Source organism: Mytilus californianus, unplaced genomic scaffold (genome assembly GCF_021869535.1).
Source record: "Mytilus californianus isolate M0D057914Y unplaced genomic scaffold, xbMytCali1.0.p SCAF_4, whole genome shotgun sequence".
In the NCBI taxonomy this organism is placed as follows: domain Eukaryota; kingdom Metazoa; phylum Mollusca; class Bivalvia; order Mytilida; family Mytilidae; genus Mytilus; species Mytilus californianus.
Window position 1 is genome coordinate 126548631 of NW_026262690.1, and position 23862 is coordinate 126572492.

Genomic DNA, 23862 nt, shown 5'->3' on the forward strand with positions numbered 1-23862 from the left:
TTTGGCTCAACAAAACAAAGGCGTTACCTTGTGGCATTAATTGCACTTTAATTATGAGTGTGTATTATTTATACTGTTTTCCGAACGCCTTCCTCTTCATATATTTAATAGATACGTTGGTTTTTTTTGGGGGAGAGGGGGGGGGGGGGGGGGGGACGGACATGAGAAAAATGGCATTTGAAGAGAATGTCCGTTTAAGACAGTACATACAGTATGACGTTGTTTACAAGAAAAAACTTTATTAATTTGGTGCATCCGCTCTCAATCAACAGAAAGAATAAAAAAGAGACTTGAAAGCAATCGCCAAATTAAGCAGTCATCTGTGCCTGACGTTTCTGAAGTTCCTTGATAATTTTTAAATTCATAACCGAAAACTTTAGGGAAAAGTATATCCTAAATCATGTTGATACCAAAGTTTTGACTACTGAGCTGATATTGCCGTCTGTGACTAACAGTCTTCTAGCCGCAGTATCGAACCAATGATAAACAATTTAAAAGTTTTGATGAATTGGTGCGTTTGAAGTTCTTTTCTGAAACGCTGAAAACAAAAGTTTTTAGAGTTAAGGATGTTTGTTTTGTTCGAAATACTAAAGATGTTCTACCCCTGGAATAGATTGCCTAAACTGTATTTGGCAAAACCTTTCGAAACTTCTGGTCCCTAATCCTCGTACTTGATTTGATCTTTAACCATTTTTTTTGAGCGGCACTGATTAATCTTTTGTAGACATAATGTGCTACTTGTGGACAAAATTAAAAGCCTGGTGATATTTTAACATTGCGATATAAGTGGTAGGTTTGGCTAGCCATACAACCAGGTTCAAACCGCCATTTTTTTCTTAAAATGTCCTGTACCAAGTCAGGAATACGGCAGTTGTTATCAAAAAGTCTGTTTCTATGTATGTTGGCGTTTGTTTTTGTAGCAGTTCAGTGTTTCTGTTGTTCTGTTGTTTTCCTCTTATAGTTGGTGTGTTTACCTCGGTTTTGGTTTGTGACCCGAATTTGTTTAAGTTATATCGATTTATGACTTTTGAACAGCGGTATACTACTGTTGCCTTTGTTGAAGATATTTTTAATACCATAATAAATTAGCAGCTAAATGACCAAAAGGTCAGATATATTTGAAAATAATTGATACATGTATAGAGAAATAGTCATACAAACTTAAATAGAGAACAAACATTTTTGCGAATATAATTGTTGTATTATTTTGTATACAATAAAAAACATTAGCTTAAAACAAAACATAAGCAAAGCCTAAGCAAAAGCATACACACAATTGTCACAGATTTTAAGTTTTTATCTAATTACTATTATTTTAATACTACAAATACTTTAAAATATGTCTTTATCATGTTTATTTTTAAACCAAGACAATACAGTTCAAACGTTTTACTGTTTACATACAGTATAAGAACAAAACGTATAATTGATATTAAAAATACACTTTCTTTCAACTTCTGTGATTATATTTTATGTAACTTTCATTGATAGATAGATGTAAATATATGTTCTACGTGTATGACAAAAAATAATAAATGTTTTAATTTCCCTTAAACTTTTAATTAAAATGTCACACGGAATAATTCAGAGTATAGCAATAGCGGATTATAATGTTGATAATCATGTATTCTCTGTTATTATTAGCTTTACATATGGAATTATAGTTGCCTTTCAGAACTTGACCCTTTGCAATTGTCAGAGTTAATTCATATTTTTGAATACTTTCGTCATTAGTCCGAATCATATTCGTCCACGTGATCACTTGCAGGGCAAGATTGTAAGTAAAAAAGTGATTACATGACGTGGATCATTGAATTGGAAAGACTTCACATATTTATGATAAACATAAAAAAAAACTGCATGTTTTGTTAAAGACTTAATATTTCCATATTATAGTTATGCAATATACCAAACGAAACAGTTGGTCCGGATATTAACCTGTGGTTGATAATATTAATGGTTTCGTCATAATAAAGTTGTTTGAAGGCTAAATATAATGTGCGATTGAGCATTACATACGATTTCTGTTCTTTTCACTCACTATTATATTTATAAAAATTCTGAATAAAATTTAGAATAAATAAAAAATTTAAAGTGCATTATGTAAATAAAGATTACCACTCTCTTATTTGAAACACAGTTATAGAGGAAGCAAAAGAAAGACGTTTTAACCTGTCCTTTTTGGTCTAAAGAAATCTTGGAGTTTGTTCATTTTTAGAGGAACAGTTTATTGCATGAATACATCGGCAATATCATACAAATCCATTTCCAGTAAATATACGAACTATGATAAAACAAAACAAAACCTAAGGAAATAAAATAAACCCTTAATAGAGCAGTTGACAGGGTAACCGTCAATTACTATGAAATCATCGGTCATGCGAATCCAAACTCGATGAAATTGACACGATAAGGAATGGAATACTTTTTAACTTTTTTTATTTGAGTGTCACTGATGAGTCTTTTGTAGACGAAACGCGGGTCTGTCGCAAATACAAAATATTAATCCTGTTATCTATAATGAGTTTATAATATACAACCAGTACCTTTACAAATAAAGCGGATTTTTTTTTTATATGATTTAAGACTACGGAACATACAGCTCGTGAGTTGAGAAACTGATGTGTCGTTTCAGTCAACCAAAAATATAAAACAAAACACCATACAACCATGGGATAAATGAAAACGTGTGTGTTTGGTAGAGAGGACATCAAACATATATCTGAACATGAAGTTAGACAGGGTATTACCTGTATGTTCATAAGGCTTTAAGATGAACTATTCTGTTGCTTATAAATTCAAATATTAGACCAAAAAGATTACACATTTAATACAAATGTGTGTTCAAAATTATCTACCAACAACAAATGCAGCTATTAATACGGATTTGGTGTATTTATTTGGGATGATCTCGGGTGCTCCGGCAGAGTCAACAGATCCTGCTCCTCATGTGGCACCCGTCGTAGAGTGTAGAAAAAATTTACGAAGTTTAGATATTGTTGAGCAATTCCAAAGGCAAAAAAAAGGCAGTATTGTGGTTTTCCTAAATTCTCCTCGTTCTTGAACGACGTAAGTGTACAAGAATTATTGCTTTAAATATGTTAAACACCAGGTTCTTTTGTAAAGACATCTGCATCTACCAGCAACCTCGACTGCGGAATATATTTTTTCGAACTAACAACACTTTTGGTGGTTCATTCCAATACTTTGGCGAGCAGAACCATATTTATATAGGGACAATAAACAAAATCAAAAGTTTATTTTCATCCTTCAGGGTAAAGATCATTTACACCCTGTTCTGATTAAAAATCTTGGATTCAATTGGTTAGACTAGGACAAGGCGGGTAAGGTTGTACCTTTGAAGTAATAAGATATTGTTTTCTATACATACTTATGGTGGGAAAAATTTCTAATATTTATAACATCCAAGCCCTTATTTATTCTACACTTTAAAATATAGTTACATATCTAGGAATCTAAGATAATGTTAAATAATTTGTTATATTAGCTGTGTAATTATGACATGATTAGTGCCACAATGCGGTTAAATGCAGGGAAAACAATGGTTATTGACAATTCAAGGATATAAAATAACACAATACTGATATCCATAACCAGTGTGTCAATGTCAAACTCGTAATTTATGTTTTTTTTACCTATTTACAAGTGATAATTTATCCATCAATGTGATAAACGTTTAGCATGGTTTATCAGCAAATACTTAAAAAATACAGACAATTTGCCAATGCCATAACATATCTACTAGGTGTTGGTAACATGTAGACATGGATGCTGTGTCAGTATGGCATAATCAAGGACGCTATTTTAATACCAACTGATATGCCCCCCATGTCGTAGTGGCATAGCTGGAAATCGCCTCCTATCAAAACTGTCAGATAATTCTTTCCTTGTTTCTTTCTTCAAATTCAATCTGCAATTGAATAGACAAACACTATAATAACTACTGTATAACGGGTTGAACATCAAGGAACCCGCGTTTGCTTTTATTTTTTTTGTTATGTGTGAGTGTGTTTAATTCTTAGGGAAAAAGGGCATTTGATTTATGAAAACTTGAAACGAAACAAAATTTAAAATAAAATCAGTAAAGACCCATTAAAACACCATCTGATACAAACATTTAATAATACCCCCCCCACCCCCCCCCCCACCCTTTTTCCGCATTTTGAACCAGTCCCAAGTCAGGAGCATCTGGCCTTTGTTAGTCTTGTATGTTTTTTATATTTTGGTTCATTTATATGTTTCGAAATTTAGTGTGACGTCTATTTTCACAGAACTAGTACACATTTTTGTTTAGGGCCAGCTGAAGCCCGCCTCTGTGTGCGGGATTTTCTCGCTGGGTTGAAGACCCATTGGTGGCCTTGGTCTATCGTCTGCTCTTTAGTCGGGTTGTTGTCTCTTTGACACATTCCCCGTTTCAATTCTCAATTTTGTTCCTATTCTAATTTGTTTATAGATACAAAAACAAGTATTTGATAAATTCAATAAAGGTAAGTTCCATCAAATAGACCTTGGTATCGACAAGGGAATACGTTTGCTTGTGACAAAAAAATCTATGGATACACATAAACTTTGTTTACATGTATCAACATGTAAGATACTATTATTTCACTGAACAACCAAATTGGCGGAAATATATATGGTCAGATGACACAGTAACTTGACACAGAATACATTTTGTTATTATAGTGAAAAGTATTAACCAAAAAGGCATTTATAGTTAAATGATCTTTGAAATAAAAAAGTCAATGTTGATTCAAAATATAAACAACCAACAGTACTAGTACTGTCTCCGTCAGTCTTGTTTTTCTAATATAATATTCGTCATCATATATTCATCATATTCATTCAAATATAAACCTCCTGATTGCTAGTTCCCAATTCATGTACAATCCAGCCGGCCATGTTATTACTGATGACGTAAACATTGTCAATAACGCTTCTCTGCGAAATGAGTTATCCAAAGGCCCGAAATGTCGTGAGCATAAATCAATCAATTTGAAACACAACTTCACAATACGGATAGATGCCAGGCAATGGGTTAAACGGAAGAAAGAGGACGTAGATACTCTTTCCGAATGGATTAAGACTGTGAGGTCGTTGATACAAATCAGAGTTAAAAAAAAAACTGAATGGGTCTATGAATACCCATGCTACATCAGTCTTGAAAGATCTCAATGTTGCAAAACACATGTCCTTACTCCATGATAAATGTGTTGTTGTCCCCGCAGATAAAGCCCAAACAACATCGTTTTTGTGTGTAAATCACATAACTGTTTGATAAATGAATTAGGTTTGACAATTCACATGGAAAGTCAACAGATACCCCCACGACACCTATCAAGGAGGAAATCCTGAATATTATAGGTCTGTTCTATGTTCCTTCAGAATTTCAACCAAAGATGAAGAACTGGATCTTCCATCACTATATTGGATGCCCAAACTAAAAACGTGTCCTTTCAAACAACGTTATATTGCTGGGTGTTCAAAGTGCTCAACGAAACCTCTTTCTACAATATTAACATCAATTTTATCAGCAATTAAAGCCGGGTTTCAAAGTTATTGTGAAACTACCTATTCTAGAGGTGGTGTGAATAAGATGTGGATACTAAAAAATTCTTTAAGAGTACATACAATATTAGTCTCTTTTATCTTGCAAATGTATTGAAACATTTGACTTTTCTACATTTTACACAAGTATTCCCTATTCAAAACTAAAAGACAAATTAAAAGGATTAGTCCTGCTTTGTTCCATAAAAAAAATGACCAAAAGATACAAGTTTCTTGTCTTAGGGAGGGATGAATCGTACTTTGTAAAAAATTCACTCACCGAAAGAATTCTCGGAAACAAACATTATCAAGATGCTTGATTTTTTGAATGACAACATATTTGTTACGTTTGGAGGACATATTTTTCAACAAACAATCGCATTCTCATGGGCACCAGCTGTGCTCTTCTTCTAGCCGAATTGTTCCTTTATTCATATGAGGCTGACTATATATAGGAAATTCTTACGAAGAAAGAAAAGAAGTTTGCAGTATAGTTTAACTTTACTACCGCTATAAATATGATGTTCTCTCACTAAATAACTCAAAATATGGTGAATATGTTGAACGCATCTTTCCCATCGAACGTGAGATAAAGGATACAACATATAAATTTATGTCTGCTTGATATTTTGACTTACATCTTAAAGTTGACGATGAGGGCTGGTTGAAACAAAACTTCACGACAAAAGAGATGATTTCAGCTTCCCATTTGTGAACTGTAAATTTTTAAGTAGCAACATTCCATCAGTGCCTGCATACGGAGTATATATCTCCCAATTGATACGATATTCAGGGCTTGAATTTTCTATCATGATTTCCTTGATAGAGGGTTGCTGTCACGCAGAAGCTATTAAACCAAGAATTTCTAGTGGTGAAGTTAAAATCATCCTTTTGTAAGTTTTACGGACTCCACCACGAGTTGGTTGACTGTTATGGAAATTCCGTTTCACAGATGATAGTGGATATGTTTCAATTGTCGTAACTACAATCCTGCCCCCCTTTTACTGAACTTGACGTACTAACATGAGCAACACGACAGGTTCTTTATGTGGAGCAGGATCCTTCTTCCGGAGCACCTTAGACCACCCCACGTTTTTGGTGGGGGTCGTGTTGCCCAGTCTTTAGTTTTCTATGTTGTGCTTTGTGTACTGCCTGTTGTTTTTTTTTCTTTTTTAGCCATGGCGTTGTCATTTTATTTTTCACTTCTGACTTTGAAAGTCCCGTATGTATCTTTCGCCTCTTTTTTATAAGTCCCTTAAAATAGACAACAGCAAAGTTAAAATTAAAAACGATTTAATTACAAACAAAAATTAGAGTGAACAGAAAACTAAGGCTCGAACAACACAAACCTTATAAAAACCCATATTAAAATCAGATGATCTTGAAGGATATGCAGTTTTTGTTCTACATGTTTGGCACGTCGTGTTGCGTGAGTAAGTGAAAATACTGTGATCTAATTTGCAATCGGTAATGTTGAACTCGCGGAAAAATAGGACAGGATTCTAGTTACGACAAGTGAAATATGTATCCCATAATGGTCAACCAAATTGTAATTTCGTCAAAAAAATCTTTCACCGTTTTAACACCACTAGAAACACTTACCCTCTATTTAGTAAATCTTTACAGTTTACACGTGTGTATTTAATAATTTTGGTTTGATAGAACAGTTTATGTTCATTGATGATAATTAAGTTGTTTATAGGTACCTGTTTAAGATCAGACAGGTAGCAAACACTGCTCCAACGAGAGACATAATTGCAATAAAAGCTCCAACACTTCCGACTATTATTGGATCATTAGTATTGTAAACTGTAAAACAGAGTATGATCATTAATAAAAAAATTTTCTGAATTATCAATAATGTACATGGTGTGATTCAAGGATAATGTTTGTGTTTGATTTTCACTTAATATCTTATCCTCGGAATATTGATTAAAATAACTAACTTTTGTTTCATTAAATATGTGGTTCAAATAAAATTTGATAACCTAACATCAACTTCGACCGCTGGTCAATGAATATCAGTTTTTCAAACTAAGAAAAAATGCGTATTCACCTCGCCAAAGGTAGCATTATATTTATTATTTCAATTTGAATTTATCTTGCAAATCAGAACGATTTGAATGTGTTAAGCTTCTTTTGCCAATAGTATTAGACAATTGTCTGTCACTTATTTTGCGACGTTGGTATCAAAATGTCTAAGACTGCACATATAAGTATCTAGTGAGTTAATACAAACATTAATCGTGTCGTAAGTAAGTGACATCATTTCGTGTGATGACCGTAACACTTATGTAGTGTCGATTTCAGTCATTCTTCCTCCCTCATCACACAGTTGAAGCAATATTTGTATTCGAAGAATACCCCTGCTATTGAAGTCCGTAAAGCATGAACATACACGAGCATAGCGTATCAGTTGAGATATGCCAACGCCACACGAGGGAACATACGGTCTGGAACTGCTGACAAATGGAAATTTAACAATTAGAAAGTTGACATAATCACGTTTGTCCTAAATTCTAGTTTGAAATTGTCCATTTGTGTCAGTATCGATGAACAGATGAAGATGTAAACGATCACTGGTTTTGACGTCTGTTTTTTTTTTTCGTCATAACCGTTTTCACACCACTTTATTCTTAGCCTTGTCTATGAAGTTCTATTTTCAGAATGATCGCTACTCTGCTTTTGGTGTTTCATTTTAGTCACCATTTCTTAAACTTATACATCAAATGCACTTCTTACTTTTTTAAAACAATTATAATATCTAAGTTGTCGTAAAGTTATAGATAAGAGGCAATATTAGCTTACCGATGGTCAAATCTCACAAAATGGTCAGGGGGATACAAATCAAGGTAAAGATACACAAAGTACGAGAAAACCACATGAAATTTATGCGTCTACATGATAACCGTATGATTTTTTTTGTCAGTAGGCACAACACACAACCTTCCTTATGGATGTGCTCAAGACCAAATGTTATAAAGCCAAACTAAACTAAAAAACACAAAACAAACATATAATAGATTGCGGGTGCAATGGTGTCATCAATGATTGAAGTTGCACATGTAAGCGAATCTCTTAACGCGCGATAGTGAAAAGAGAAACGTCACATCGTTTTAAGAAACATCGATAATACAAATACTAAGGCGATAAATTAATAACTCGACAAATGGGATACTATTTTACAATACAGTTCGACTATTTTAAACAGTTGCGTGTTTTCTTATAATAATATATAAAAAATTGTGAATTAAAAAGATACGATATAGTTCAATGAGGCAGAAACCCAAAGACCCACAGAAACCAAACAAATATCAAAAGGTAAACATATGGTCAATATCAATAGACAAGTTAGAATATGTAGAGTATATCAAGCTCTAAATCAACCAAGGCTTACGAAAAAAAGCGACTATTTTGAAGATGGCTATCAAAGATCTTGGATAAACACACATTTTAATAAAAAAAGGGGAAAACATAAATATAACGTAGACAACCATTGGGGAGTTTCCGAATGGTAGAGGCACTCGAACAGATAAACTTGTTTTTAGCACCAATGAATTCTTAATCAGGTAAATAACTAAGATGCATTGAATGTTACCAATCAGTTAAAAAAATCCATTTGGGAATAATGCACACCAGTTCATACGTCAAACAAAACTAAATAACAGTGTACAAATGCATTTTCAAAGTTGCTGTATTCATGTTTAAATCACTTGACTTTCGAATAAAGAAATCATACCGCAATACACTCTAATATGGACGGCAGTATTTCAAAGGAAATGTTACACAGAATGATCAAGAATGGTACAGGAAGAAATTGTGTCCTGCTATGCAAAGGCCAGTATACTAAGAACCTTAGTCTTTTTTGAAGAAGGGATAGATTTGAAGGATTTCACTTAATTATGTACAAAAAAAAAAAAAAAAAAAACAAACCAAAAAAAACCCCATCTATTTAGTGCGAGCGTAATAAAATCTTGTATAGGATTTTACCAATTCATCAATGTCTGCATAATGCAAACAAACCGATAAAGACAGAAATATATAATTATACACCATAAATATGAACAAAATGAGATGTGGTGTGAATGCGGAAGAGACAATTACCCACATAACACCACAAGGACAAGATTGTAAACAACTTCAGGTAAACACGTGTTTAAAAAAATAAATAAAAAAAAAAAAAAAAAACCGTATAGTAAGCTATATAAGATACCGGGTTAATGAAATGTAATACCTTTAAAAACAGACCACTCTTGGTTTTCGTGGGTTTCATGTTTGTAAGTCTTTAGTAATTTATGAAGTGTTTTGTAGAATGCTTTTTGTATTTTCGTCGTTTTTCGTTTTGCCATGATTTAGTGAGGCTCTCTTTGGGTGTTGTATCTCCTTCAGTATACTCCGTCTCTTCATTTATTACGTTGCAATGCACTGACGTTGAAAAATTACAATGTTTTTTTGGGGGTTTGCTTCTTCATCATTTGGCTTTTAAGTTTTAGATTTGCGATTCATTCCTCGATTTTTACTTTTTTGGGGAGACCTGTTTTCAGTGATCCATTTATAAATATCATATGTCTATCATTTTATATTTTTTTCATAATTCGGACTGACAGAATCTATAGATTTACTAATATCGGGCGTACGACTGCTGGAGAACTCTAAGTCCCTGAGGGTATCATCAAAATAATGCCTAATGCAAATTGTTGCTACAACTAAACCTATTCTATATGGTTAAGATAAAATTGATATACTTACGAGTAGCTATTGTGTCAGTTGTGTTCTCTTTTGTTGATGCTACTGGTGTGCTCTTTTTCGTTGATACCACTATATTGATCTCTTTCGTTGATGCCACTGTTGTGCTCTCTTTCTTTGATTCAACGGTGGTGCTCTCTTTCGTTGATGCGACTGTCGTGCTTTCTCTCGTTGGTACCACTGTAGTGATCTCTTTTGTTGATGTCACTGTTATGCTCTCTTTTGTTGATGCCACTGTCATGATCTCTTTTGTCGATACAAACGTTGTGCTTTCTGCTGTTTGTACCGCTGTTGTACCTTCTGTTGTTAACTCTCCTGTTATGATTTCAGTTGTTAACATATATGTGGTGTTTTCTGCTGTTTGTACCGCTGGTGTACCTTCTGTTGTTAACTCACTTGTTATGATTTCTGTTGTTAGTTTGTCTGTTGTGCTTTCTGTTTCTCCTCCAGTTGTTATCTTTGTGGATTGTGGCATTGTAGATTCCGTTGAGTCTAGAAATTTCATTATACAAATAACTTAATTAAAAGTAATCCTATCTTAAGAAAAGAGACTCTCTTAAGAGATAGTTTAGTACATTATCTTATATTTGGGTTACAACATTAAAAGATTATCTCATCACAGTATTATTAGGTTGACAAAAATAATTCCGCTTAGACCTATGATAATGCCCTTGAAGTGAGATGTAACCTTGTGCACCATCTTGAAAGTTTAGGTGAAGTACAACAATAAAATATCTTAGCATGGCATGAAAATGAAACTAAACGCAAAATTATGTTAACGCGTACAATAGATCATAGAAATGGTTACTAAAAACTTGCTTATTGTCCCCCTAAAGTGAATGCAGACTGTTACAAAAACGATCTACTATTAATAGATTGTTGATTGATTCCATTCAGTGGCAAACAATACAGAACAAATGAGCAATCAACATGATTGGCATGGTTCTGCAAAGAAGGTCGAACGGGATGGAGTGTGGGACATTTGAACTGCAACTGGAAAATGTATGTGTGTAGGAAAGGGTAAAATATAACAGGCTTACTTCTCATATGGTTGCTACAAGGTTAACTACCATGCAGAGCGCATAGTAATCAACCTACATTGTCCGTCAGATATGATGTCTCAACTCAGATCGGATGTGGCAGTGTAATAATGCATTTCCAAATTACGCAAGAATTTTACTAGAGGACAGGAGAAGTAAGGGATGACCATATTTATATATCACAGTGAAATTGCTATCAATCATCTCATCAAAGACCTTGTTAATTAAATTTTGAATTGCTGTCAAATCTCATTGATTTTTTATTGATAAAAACAAATATAAAATACTAAATAGATACACTTTTGCAGATTAAAAAGGGTGAGTATATAATTTTTTTTCTATAATAATTTTTAAATAACTTCTGTAAAGTAAGTGGACAAATAAAATAGCAAAATCTACAAGAATTATACATAAATTACATTTTCAATTACTAGTATGTTATTTATTAAATTGACGCAATTCACGATAACAACCTCACCTGTTTCGTGTTTATGTGATTGATCAATCGGAAAATTTTTGAAAATGTTCATATGCCTGTTAACCCAAAATTAAATATATAACACGATAAACAATTTTTTAAACGATGAAATTTTTTTACGTTTCTATAGAATTAAAGTTTTTACTAGCCATTACATAAACAATTATTACTGTATGCTTATAAATATTTTATAAATCCACGGTTGAAATTAATCCAAAACTCAATCAAACGTTTGAAACACCATTTATAAAGAAATAACAGCTCTATACCTCAATGCTCTCAAATTTCCTTTTCGAGATATGATTTAGAATTCTTGCTCCAAATTGTCTATAAATTTTCATGATTACACATGTGCATATTTGTCTTGTACCTTCTTAATAAAATAGAATAATGTTCAATAAGGTGCAGATATTGAAAATAAAATCATTTTGTTATGAATTTTACATTGCTTCTTCATTGTTTATCTTTAATTGGATAATATTACCTGCACAGTCGGTGAAGTTAATATCATATACAAAGGTTGTTGTGCCATGACATGTCGCAGATGCACCCAACAAGTGTGTATTGTTGAGTAAATACAGCTTGAGATTCTCCAAATCACAGTCACAGCAATCCAGTGGGTTGTTGGCTAATATTCTGTTGAGGCAAACATTAAAATTAAATCTTATTTGATTCGTCGGAGCATGCAATTTGGATACAAAATGTAAGTAAACTCCTTTTTTTAAATTATATAAAAGAATATGTTTCAGTATACTTACTAATCATTAATAATCTGTTAAGATTGATAAACTGGATGAAAGCGAGTTGTAAATATTTCTTCTTTAGAGGCATTTTTGATCAGATTTCGATGATAAAAAATTTAAAGATCTTGAGGATATATTCGATCTTCTTCAGTTAGTGAAATTGAATAACATTTTTTTACTTCTTTTTACCTTAAGCAATTATTACAAAATTCTTAATTTATAACAAATAAAAATTGTCTACAATCGTTTCCCCAAAAAAGTATGAATGTTTTTGAGAACTTACAAATTTGCTGAGTACAACTTTCCTACTACACGTTTTTTTTCTTTATAAAGGCAACGCGGATGTCATTAGTGCAGCTGAAAATGCCAAGCATGTTTTAGATAAAAAATTCATCCTGTTTTTTGGGGTGCTCGTTTTCTTCAATCTGTAGTTTTTTATATAGTGTTTAATGAGATTCTGTCGTCACTTCTATTTAATTAATTCCATAAATGGAGTTGTGCGACGTTGTTTGGACTTTGCGAGTCAGACGTTAACACAGGGATGGGCAAACTCATAGGTCGAAAGCAAAATTCCAATGTCATTGCACAAAACTTTTTGTTGAAAAAGACTTTCTTTGAACGTAACAGATATGTTGTCAATCAACTAACCAAGCATCTTCACTTTGGCCATTCTTTTTTATGAAACAAAGCAGGACCAATTCATTTAACTTAAAATTGAGAATGGAAATGGGGAATGTGTCAAAGAGACAACAACCCGACCATAGAGCAGACAACAGCCGAAGGCCACCAATGGGTCTTCAATGCAGCGAGAAACTCCCGCAACCGGAGGCGTCCTACAGCTGGCCCCTAAACAAATATGTATACTAGTTCAGTGATTATGGACGTCATACTAAACTCCAAATTATACACAAGAAACTAAAATTAAAAATGATACAAGACTAACAAAGGCCAGAGGCTCCTGACTTGGGACAGGCGCAAAAATGCGGCGGGGTTAAACATGTTTTTTGAGATCTCAACCCTCCCCCTATACCTCTAGCCAATGTAGAAAAAACAAACGTACAACAGTTCGCACAGTAAAACTCAGTTTAAGAGAAGTCCGAGTCCGATGTCAGAATAGGAAACAAAATGACAATAATACATAAATAACAACAGACTACTAGCAGTTACTGACATGCCAGCTCCAGACCTCAATTAAACTGATTGAAAGATTATGTCTTCATCATATAAATATCAGGCACAATCCCTCCTGTTAGGGGTTTAGTATTATACCGTCATAAAATATATGAGAAGAACATAACCCGTGTCATTTTAGTTTTGGATCTGGAATATATTTGTAATGGGAAGAGTATTTAGATATTTAAATATTATTGCAAGGGGAGTGAGATTCAGATTATATCGGTTCTTATACATTATTGGCTTTCGAATATTCGGTTTTGAGCGTTTTGATGAAAGTAAACACAGAAAAACGATTCGTACGCATGCATTTTATTAAGTGTTGTTTTTATTGTTTACGGTATATGTAACAGATCATTGGATTTTTTAATATCCACATCTGATTCACACCGCACCTACAGCAAGTAGTTTTACAATAACTTCTGTTAAAATGCATGTTAAAAATCTTGAAAAAGATGTTTTTTAGCAATTTGAAGTAATATAACTATGTTTTATAAGACAAATATACAATCAGGTATCAAATATAATGCAACTGACAACTATGAAATTTTGTTTAGCAATTCGTCCAGACCAAATTAAAACCAGAAGCTTTGTAACAAATGGATATTAACGTAAATGTGTAATATTGAACTGGAATCTTAGAATGTGACAAACGATGATTTATGTAAGGTTCGATATTCTTTATTAGTCAGAACAGACACGGATATATCGATTATTTTATAGGATATGATTGTAATTATGCAATCTGTATAATGTTCAATTGTTTTTACATGTAGTCGGTTGTATTCATGTGTCAGGTGACCTTTTATGAAAAAAAAAGGTCGGTCGAGCACCAACAATTCGATTCTACAATAAATCTACTGCAATAAAAAGCAAATGGAAAAAAACATGGACAGGTTCTTATTTTTCCTGACTCGGACTCTATATGATTTAATCTAAAGCATGCAATACCGACGCCAATAATAGTCGATTGGTATGCATTTGTTATCTTTACCCTGGCAATCATTCAGATTTAATCATCTATAAATTTGAACTATTAATTCTAAATTGTTTAATGTACTTTAATCTCTGTTAACAGATACCAATGATTTCTTTGTTAAACTGGTTCATCATAATGGTATGAACAAAAATCGAAATGTCTTTGTTCTGTGATGTGAAACATTTATCTAAATTAGATTGGACTCGAGGACTAAAAAATCACTTAAGAGATATAATCCTTCGGGTAACATAATTAATGTTAGATGTGATGTTTATGGCAGCAGCAACACAACACACACAAAAAAATCTGACGTGCTTCTACATCAAATATTGCAACTAGTATACATACAGGGTGTTAAGAGCTGGTAGGTTTTGAAATGTTCCTTCCTGTATTGTAGTTATTTGATTACTGCTCAAATCTCTGAAACAAAACATGGTAATGTTAATTGTATTCTACACCAAATAAATGGTTCATTCTAATGCAATCATTTTGTATAAATGGTTCAGCAAGCGTACAATTCTTTATCTACCTGTCTGTAGGTAAGAGAAAATGATATTTTGATTTTCTGTTCTGTATTGACATGTTATTTCTTCAATATTAACCTTAGGAAAAAATTTTATTACATTTCGAGACATTCAAGAAGCCCTGAGTTTATGACTTTTCAACAGCGGTATACTACTGTTGCCTTTATTTACATTGGACGCCAGAAGCATACATGTGACGTCACCTTGTTCAGTTGCCAAAGACGATAACATTATTTTGCGGGATTTTTGTTTTATGAAATTATACACCGAATTAATGACTGAAACGGAATGACATTATACTGGAAATAACAGTATTATATTTGAAGCTTGGCCTACATAAAACTTTGTTTTACTGTCGCAAATATATGTTTAAAACTCATTTGCGACAGTAAAATCCGCGTTTTACGTAGGCCAAGCTTCAAATAGAATGCAGTTCTGTCTTAATTATTATTGAAAGATAAAGATTTGTCAAAATTGATAAATATCATATAAGAATATTGGTGTGACCATTACACCAGTCAATAAACAGCATTACTGTTAGGCATTAGTAGAAACTAATATTAAAAAAAGTCACACTGATATATTGTTTTGTAAAATATATGTTCAATAACATATAAAAAAACGGCAAAAAGTATAATAGTCGATTGGTATGCACTTGTTATCATAAATAAAGGCAACAGTAGTTTACCGGTGTTCAAAAGTCATAAGTCAATTTATAGAAAACAAATCCGGGTTACAAACCAAAATCGAGGGAAACACATCAATTATAAGAGGAAAACAAAGGAACCACAGGAACACCGAAATGCAACAAAAACAAACGCCAACAAACATAGAAACAAACTCTTTGATAAGAACTGCCATATTCCTGACTTGGTACAGGACATTTTAAGATCTGAGAGTACTCGCAATTACTGACAGCTAGTTCAAAGCCAATAACAACTAATACAAAAAATCATGCATCTAAGACTAGTTAAGTTTTTTTTCTACCACTTGGTCGATGACACTTCTGATGAAGGTTTCCCTCCTATTGTATCATCAGCTTAGTACCCAGCAGTTCTGTGTTGACATGCACTATTGTTGATATGGTCATAATTATAAATTGACTGTTTACAAAACCTTTAATTTTTTTGAAAAACTAATTAATTTCTACATAAGTAATACATGTATATTACCTTAGCTTTATTTGCATCCCTTTCGGAAAATCTGGTCGTCAGTGTACTTCAACGTCGTACATTATTAGGCCCTTTTAAACATTTTTAATTCGAGTGTCAAACGTGTTTCATTTAGACAAAACGCGCGTCTGGCGTACAAAACCCGTGTCTGTGATATGTTTATATGCTATGTCATGTTTTGTTTTTAGTATGGTTTAGTGGTTTTGTCGACGATCTATGCATGCTATGAAAAATCTCAAATTTAGTAGCATGTGTCTTATGTTTGTTTCTACGGTTTGAGATTCGAAATTTGGTTTGGCATCTCGCTTATTAATACATGTTACATAGCTAGGCTAACCATCTGGGGAAATAGTCGTTACGTTTCAGGATGGCAGAACTCCATGTATCGTTATCATTGATAATAGTGAACCAAGTTTGACACTGCTTTTTTTAGATTCAGTTTTCATTTACCTCTTGATGAAATATTGTCAAAATGTATACATACAAAAAGTTAAGCGCTGGAAGGTCTTGAAATGATCCTAGCTCTATTGTAGTTATTTGATTGCTGTACAAATACCTGAAACAAAACAATGTTGATGTTTCATATATTTTACACTATGGAAATGTGAATAATTATCTAGTTAAACATGTTAAATATGAGCAACAGTAGTTAACAGATAATCAAACAAACTACATTGACAGATTGTTTTTCTATTCTAATTTGACGTGCATCTTTCGCTTTGTTGTTTACTATAAAGTCATCATAGATTACAGTTATGTGTGCTAGACGCGTTTTCTGTAATCAAAAGACTCATCGGTAACGCTTGAAAATACAAAAAAGTGATAAAGGTCAATATATTATTATATAAAAGGCAACAAACGTAAAATTGGCAACGACACAACGGTATTTAGTATCGTATGGCAAATGCATTTTCTATCCTTCTCAATTAATAATTATAACCTAGGTATCTCCTATTCATTGTCTACCTTGCATTTGAACACTCGTCTACTTATTAAAAACTAATGGAATGCAATCAAAAAGTAAAATAACAAAAATACTGAACTCTGAAGAAAATTCAAAACGGAAACTCCCTTATCAAATGGCAAAATCAAAAGCTCAAACACATCAAACAACTGTCATGAACCTGACTTGGTACAGGCATTTTCTTATGTAGAAAATGGTAAATTAAACCTCGTTTTACAGCTATCTAAATCTCTCAATTGTATGACAGTCGCATAAAATTCCATTATATTGACAACAAAATATGAACTTAATAAACGGACATAATAGGCAAAAATGTCAAAAATAGGGGTAAATGAGCGCTCAAAATACCAAACCTTATTTAACAATTAAAAGAGCAATAGCATTTAACTATGATTTCATTCGTCGGAGCATGCAATTTGGATACAAATTGTAAGTAAACTACTTTTTTTTATATTATATAAAAGAATATGTTTCAGTTTACTTACTGATCATTAATAATCTGTTAAGATTGATAAACTGGATGAAAGCGAGTTGTAAATATTTCTTCTTTAGAGGCATTTTTGATCAGATTTCGATGATAACAAATTTAAAGATCTTGAGGATATATTCGATCTTCTTCAGTTAGTGAAATTGAATAATATTTTTTTACTTCTTTTTACCTTAAGCAATTATTACAAAATTCTTAATTAATAACAAATAAAAGTTGTCTACAATCGTTTCCCCAAAAAAGTATGAATGTTTTTGAGAACTTACAAATTTGCTGAGTACAACTTTCCTACTACACGTTTTTTTTTATAAAGGAAACGCAGATGTCATTAGTGCAGCTGAAAATGCCAAGCATGTTTTAGATAAAAAAGTCATCCTGTTTTTTGGGGTGCTCGTTTTCTTCAATCTGTAGTTTTTTATATAGTGTTTAATGAGATTCTGTCGTCACTTCTATTTACTTAATTCCATAAATGGAGTTGTGCGACGTTGTTTGGACTTTGCGAGTCAGACGTTAACACAGGGATGGGCAAACTCATAGGTCGAAAGCAAAATTACAATGTCATAGCAAAAAACTTTTTGTTGAAAAAGACTTTCTTTGAACGTAACAGATATGTTGTCAATCAAGTAACCAAGCATCTTCACTTTGGCCATTCTTTTTTATGAAACAAAGCAGGACCAATTCATTTAACTTGTCTTTTAGTTTTGGATCTGGAATATATTTGTAATGGGAAGAGTATTTAAATATTAAAATATTATTGCAAGGGGAGTGAGATTCAGATTATATCGGTTCTTATACATTATTGGCTTTCAAATATTCAGTTTTGAGCGTTTTGATGAAAGTAAACACAGAAAAACGATTCGTACGCATGCATTTTATTAAGTGCACCTACAGCAAGTAATTTTACAATAACTTCTGTTAAAATGCATGTTAATAATCTTGAAAAAAGATGTATTTTAGCAATTTGAAGTAATATAACTATGTTGTATAAGACAAATATACAATCAGGTATCAAATATAATGCAACTGACAACTATGAAATTTTGTTAAGCAATTCGTCCAGACCAAATTAAAACCAGAAGCTTTGTAACAAATGGATATTAACGTAAATGTGTAATATTGATCTGGAATCTTAGAATGTGACAAACGATGATTTATGTAAGGTTCGATATTCTTTATTAGTCAGAACAGACACGGATATATCGATTATTTTATAGGATATGATTGTAATTATACACTCTGTATAATGTTCAATTGTTTTTACATGTAGTCGGTTGTATTCATGTGTCAGGTGACCTTTTATGAAAAAAAGGTCGGTCGAGCACCAACAATTCGATTTTACAATAAATCTACTGCAATAAAAAGCAAATGGAAAAAAAAACTGGACAGGTTCTATTTTTTCCTGACTCGGACTCTATATGATTAAATCTAAAGCATGCAATACTGACGCCAATAATAGTCGATTGGTATGCATTTGTTATCTTTATCCTGGCAATCACTCAGATTTAATCATCTATAAATTTGAACTATTAATTCTAAATTGTTTAATGTACTTTTATCTCTGTTAACAGTTACCAATGATTTCTTTGTTAAACTGGTTCATTATAATAGTATGAACAAAAATCGAAATGTCTTTGTTCTGTGATGTGAAACATTTATCTAAATTAGAATGGACTTGAGGACTAAAAAATCACTTAAGAGATATAATCCTTCGGGTAACATAATTAATGTTAGATGTGATGTTTATGGCAGCAGCAACACAACACACACAAAAAAATCTGACGTGCTTCTACATCAAATATTGCAACTAGTATACATACAGGGTTTCAAGAGCTGGTAGGTTTTGAAATGTTCCTTCCTGTATTGTAGTTATTTGATTACTGCTCAATTCTCTGAAACAAAACATGGTAATGTTAATTGTATTCTACACCAAAGAAATGGTTCATTATAATGCAATCATTTTGTATAAATTGTTCTGATTGGATAACAGCAAGCGTACAATTCTTTATCTACCTGTCAGTAGGTAAGAGAAAATGATATTTTGATTTTCTGTTCTGTATTGACATGTTATTTTTTCAATATTAACCTTAGAAAAAAAAAACATTTTACTTCAAAAGATATCCTTTGATCTAATTGTATTACATTTCGAGACATTCAAGAAGCCCTGAGTTTATGACTTTTCAACAGCGGTATACTACAGTTGCCTTTATTTACATTGGACGCCAGAAGCATACATGTGACGTCACCTTGTTTAGTTGCCAAAGACGATATCATTATTTTGCGGAATTGTTGTTTTATGAAATTATATACCGAATTAATGACTGAAACGGAATGACATTATACTGGAAATAACAGTATTATATTTGAAGCTTGGCCTACATAAAACTTTGTTTTACTGTCGCAAATATATGTTTAGTACCAGTTCCGCTACGCGTCGCTAGATAAACTCATTTGCGACAGTTAAATCCGCGTTTTACGTAGGCCAATCTTCAAATAGAATGCAGTTCTGTATTAATTATTATTGAAAGATAAAGATTTGTCAAAATTGATAAATATCATATAAGAATATTGGTGCGACCATTACACCAGTCAATAAACAGCATTACTGTTAGGCATTAGTAGAAACTAATATTAAAAAAAGTCACACTGATATATTGTTTTGTAAAATATATGTTCAATAACATATAAAAAAACGGCAAAAAGTATAATAGTCGATTGGTATGCACTTGTTATCATAAATAAAGGCAACAGTAGTTTACCGGTGTTCAAAAGTCAGAAATCAATTTATAGAAAACAAATCCAGGATACAAACCAAAATCGAGGGAAACACATCAATTATAAGAGGAAAACAAAGGAACCACAGGAACACCGAAATGCAACAAAAACAAACGCCAACAAACATAGAAACAAACTCTTTGATAAGAACTGCCATATTCCTGACATGGTACAGGACATTTTAAGATCTGAGAGTACTCGAAATTACTGACAGCTAGTTAAAAGCCAATAACAACTAATACAAAAAAAATCATGCATCTAAGACTAGTTAAGTTTTTTTCTACCACTTGGTCGATGACACTTCTGATGAAGGTTTCCCTCCTATTGTATCATCAGTTTAGTACCCAGCAGTTCTGTGTTGACATGCACTATTGTTGATATGGTCATAATTATAAATTGACTGTTTACAAAACCTTTAATTTTTTTGAAAAACTAATTATTTTCTACATAAGTAATACATGTATATTACCTTAGCTTTATTTGCATCCCTTTCGGAAAATCTGGTCGTTAGTGTACTTCAACTTCGTACATTATAAGGCCCTTTTGAACATTTTTAATTCGAGTGTCAAACGTGTTTCATTTAGACAAAACGCGCGTCTGGCGTACAAAACCCGTGTCTATGATATGTTTATATGCTATAACGTGTTTTGTTTTTAGTATGGTTTAGTGGTTTTGTCGACGATCTATGCATGCTATGAAAAATCTCAAATTTAGTAGCATGTGTCTTATTTTTGTTCCTACGGTTTGAGATTCGAAATTTGGTTTGGCATCTCGCTTATTAATACATGTTACATAGCTAGGCTAACCAACTGGGGAAATATTCGTTACGTTTCAGGATGGCAGAACTCCATGTATCGTTATCATTGATAATAGTAAACCAAGTTTGACACTGCTTTTTTTAGATTCAGTTTTCATTTACCTCTTGATGAAATATTGTCAAAATGTATACATACAAAAAGTTAAGCGCTGGAAGGTCTTGAAATGATCCTAGCTCTATTGTAGTTATTTGATTGGTGTACAAATACCTGAAACAAAACAATGGTGATGTTACATATATTTTACATTAAGTAAATTGTTTATTATTATTGATATGTGAATAATTATCTAGCTGAATATGAACAACAGCAGTTTACCGATGTTCAAACAAGCTACATTGACTAATTGTCTCGTATCGTAATGTATGGGACAACTTAATAGTATTCATGAAAGCAAAATGTTTCGCAAATGATTGTTTTGTCATTACGAATGAATGATTATTACGTCCGAATTCATCAGTCATTGTCTATCTTGCATTGTAACACCCGTCTACTTATTTAAACATAGTAGAATGCACATGGATTTGTATCTACTGCCTTTTTTTTTTAGTAGATATTGAAATAAGTCAAATGTATCGTTTTTTACTTGATTTAGTTGTACCCTTTGCCAAACACATGTTTTAAGGCCCTAGGAGTCTATATATACTCAACTCAGAGAGAGATCTTTGGTTGTTGCAACTGTAACAAGGCCGTTATCAAATCATAATGAAAGTGATATTTGAGATTCAAAATATGAAAAAAAGATTAATGATAAGCACATAGGATCACTAAAGATATATGTTTTTTATTTAAAGAGAGGCAAATAAACCCAAAGTGACATGGTCAAAAAAAAAAAGAAAAATAGAAACAGACAAACAACAGTACACTAAACAACATAGAAAATCAAAGACTTGGCAACACGAACCCCACCAAAAACTAAGAATGGTCTCGGGTGTTCCGGAAGAGTCAGCAGATCATTCATAATCAGGGGCCCTTTATAGCTTGCTGTTCGGTGTGAGCCAAGGTTCCGTGTTAAAGGCCGTACTTTGACCTACAATTGTTTACTGTTTACACATAATGACTTGGATGGAGAGTTGTCTCATTAGCACTTACATTTTATTTGTATATACGAGCAGATTTTTTTCTTTCTGGAATACATTAAAGTTATTAGAGGAAATGGTTTGACATATATTTAAGTCCCAGTTTAGTTATATGTTGTTGTCTTTTACGACACCAATTAGAAACATAATTTGAAACCGAAATAATCAAAACGTTAATTGTTCTTTTGTTTGTATTTCTAAATTATTAACCTTTACTATTTAGTACATTTTTGGTAATACTCTTTTGACGTGGCTCGGTACTTATACATCCCGCCATTGTGTTATTGGACAATGATTAATTTTGTATTCTTGTCTTTTATTTTTGTTTTATGTGACTTGTCTATATGCCATTTTGTTTTTCTTTGTGGATATTTTTATTTATGTTTATAAGGATTAAGATTATTACGCTGTGTTGACTGCCGTACTATTTTTGACATTGTGTCTATGTGTCTGTTTGTTTTGTTCACAAATTGTTGTCAATATAATGGAGTTTTATACTGTCATACAAGTGAGAGGTTTAGCTAGCTATAAAACCAGGTTTAATGTACCATTTTCTACATACAGTAAATGCCTATGCGAAGTCAAGAATACTACAGTTGTATTCCTTTCGTTGTGTTTGAACTTTTGATTTTCCCATTTGATTATGAACTTTCCGTTTTGAGTTTCCCTTGGAGTTCGGTATTTTTGTTATTTAACTTTTAACTGTTTATGTATTTTTTCGATTTTGAATGATGCTTTTTTTATATACTCCTGTCCATTACCTAATCTTTTTACCACATCAACTATGATAATCAAACCCTTTACAATACACACGGACAACAATTAAAAAATATAATCACATACGGTTGTTTTCTACCAGTCAAACAGACTCATAAAAAGTCTGCATTATTTGCTTGAAGTAATCTCTATAAAAGCGAATCAAAGAATTCTCCAGAGTACTTGAAGTAATCTTAAATTGAATAATTTACTAATATAGAACATTTGCCGTCCTTTACGTTTGCATCTGCCGTCATATTTTTGGGAGAAATGTATACACCAACGTCAAAACAGTGATGGCAGAGTGCATTACACAGTAAAATGGTATAAATCTTGGAATGCACAAATGTATAAAGAAACCATTCATATCATATTTGTTATTGTGAATCTGAGTGGTTTTTATCAACCAAATGTAACAGTAAATGATAACAATAAATAAAAGTAATGTATGTTTTACTTGATCACGTGCATTTCAAACCACACAAATGTTTTGAATGACAAGTTTTAATATTGTGACGAAATGTCGGTTCCCTGAAATGGAACTTGTTTCCCCTAAAATTGTGTGA

The 23862-nt window shown here is 32.5% G+C and overlaps 1 protein-coding gene across 1 annotated transcript; it reads right to left on the minus strand.

The window, feature by feature from the left end:
• Positions 1–3560: 3560 nt before the first annotated feature.
• Positions 3561–16973, minus strand: LOC127739376 (uncharacterized). The gene is made up of 6 exons (XM_052251075.1): positions 16908–16973; positions 15076–15147; positions 12317–12468; positions 10318–10806; positions 7275–7377; positions 3561–3931 (listed from the first exon to the last, which is right to left on the minus strand). Exons 4-6 carry the CDS (start codon positions 10787–10789, stop codon positions 3826–3828), a joined length of 681 nt encoding a protein of 226 aa, XP_052107035.1. The 5' UTR covers positions 10790–10806; positions 12317–12468; positions 15076–15147; positions 16908–16973; the 3' UTR covers positions 3561–3825.
• Between the last annotated feature and the right edge of the window lie 6889 nt (positions 16974–23862).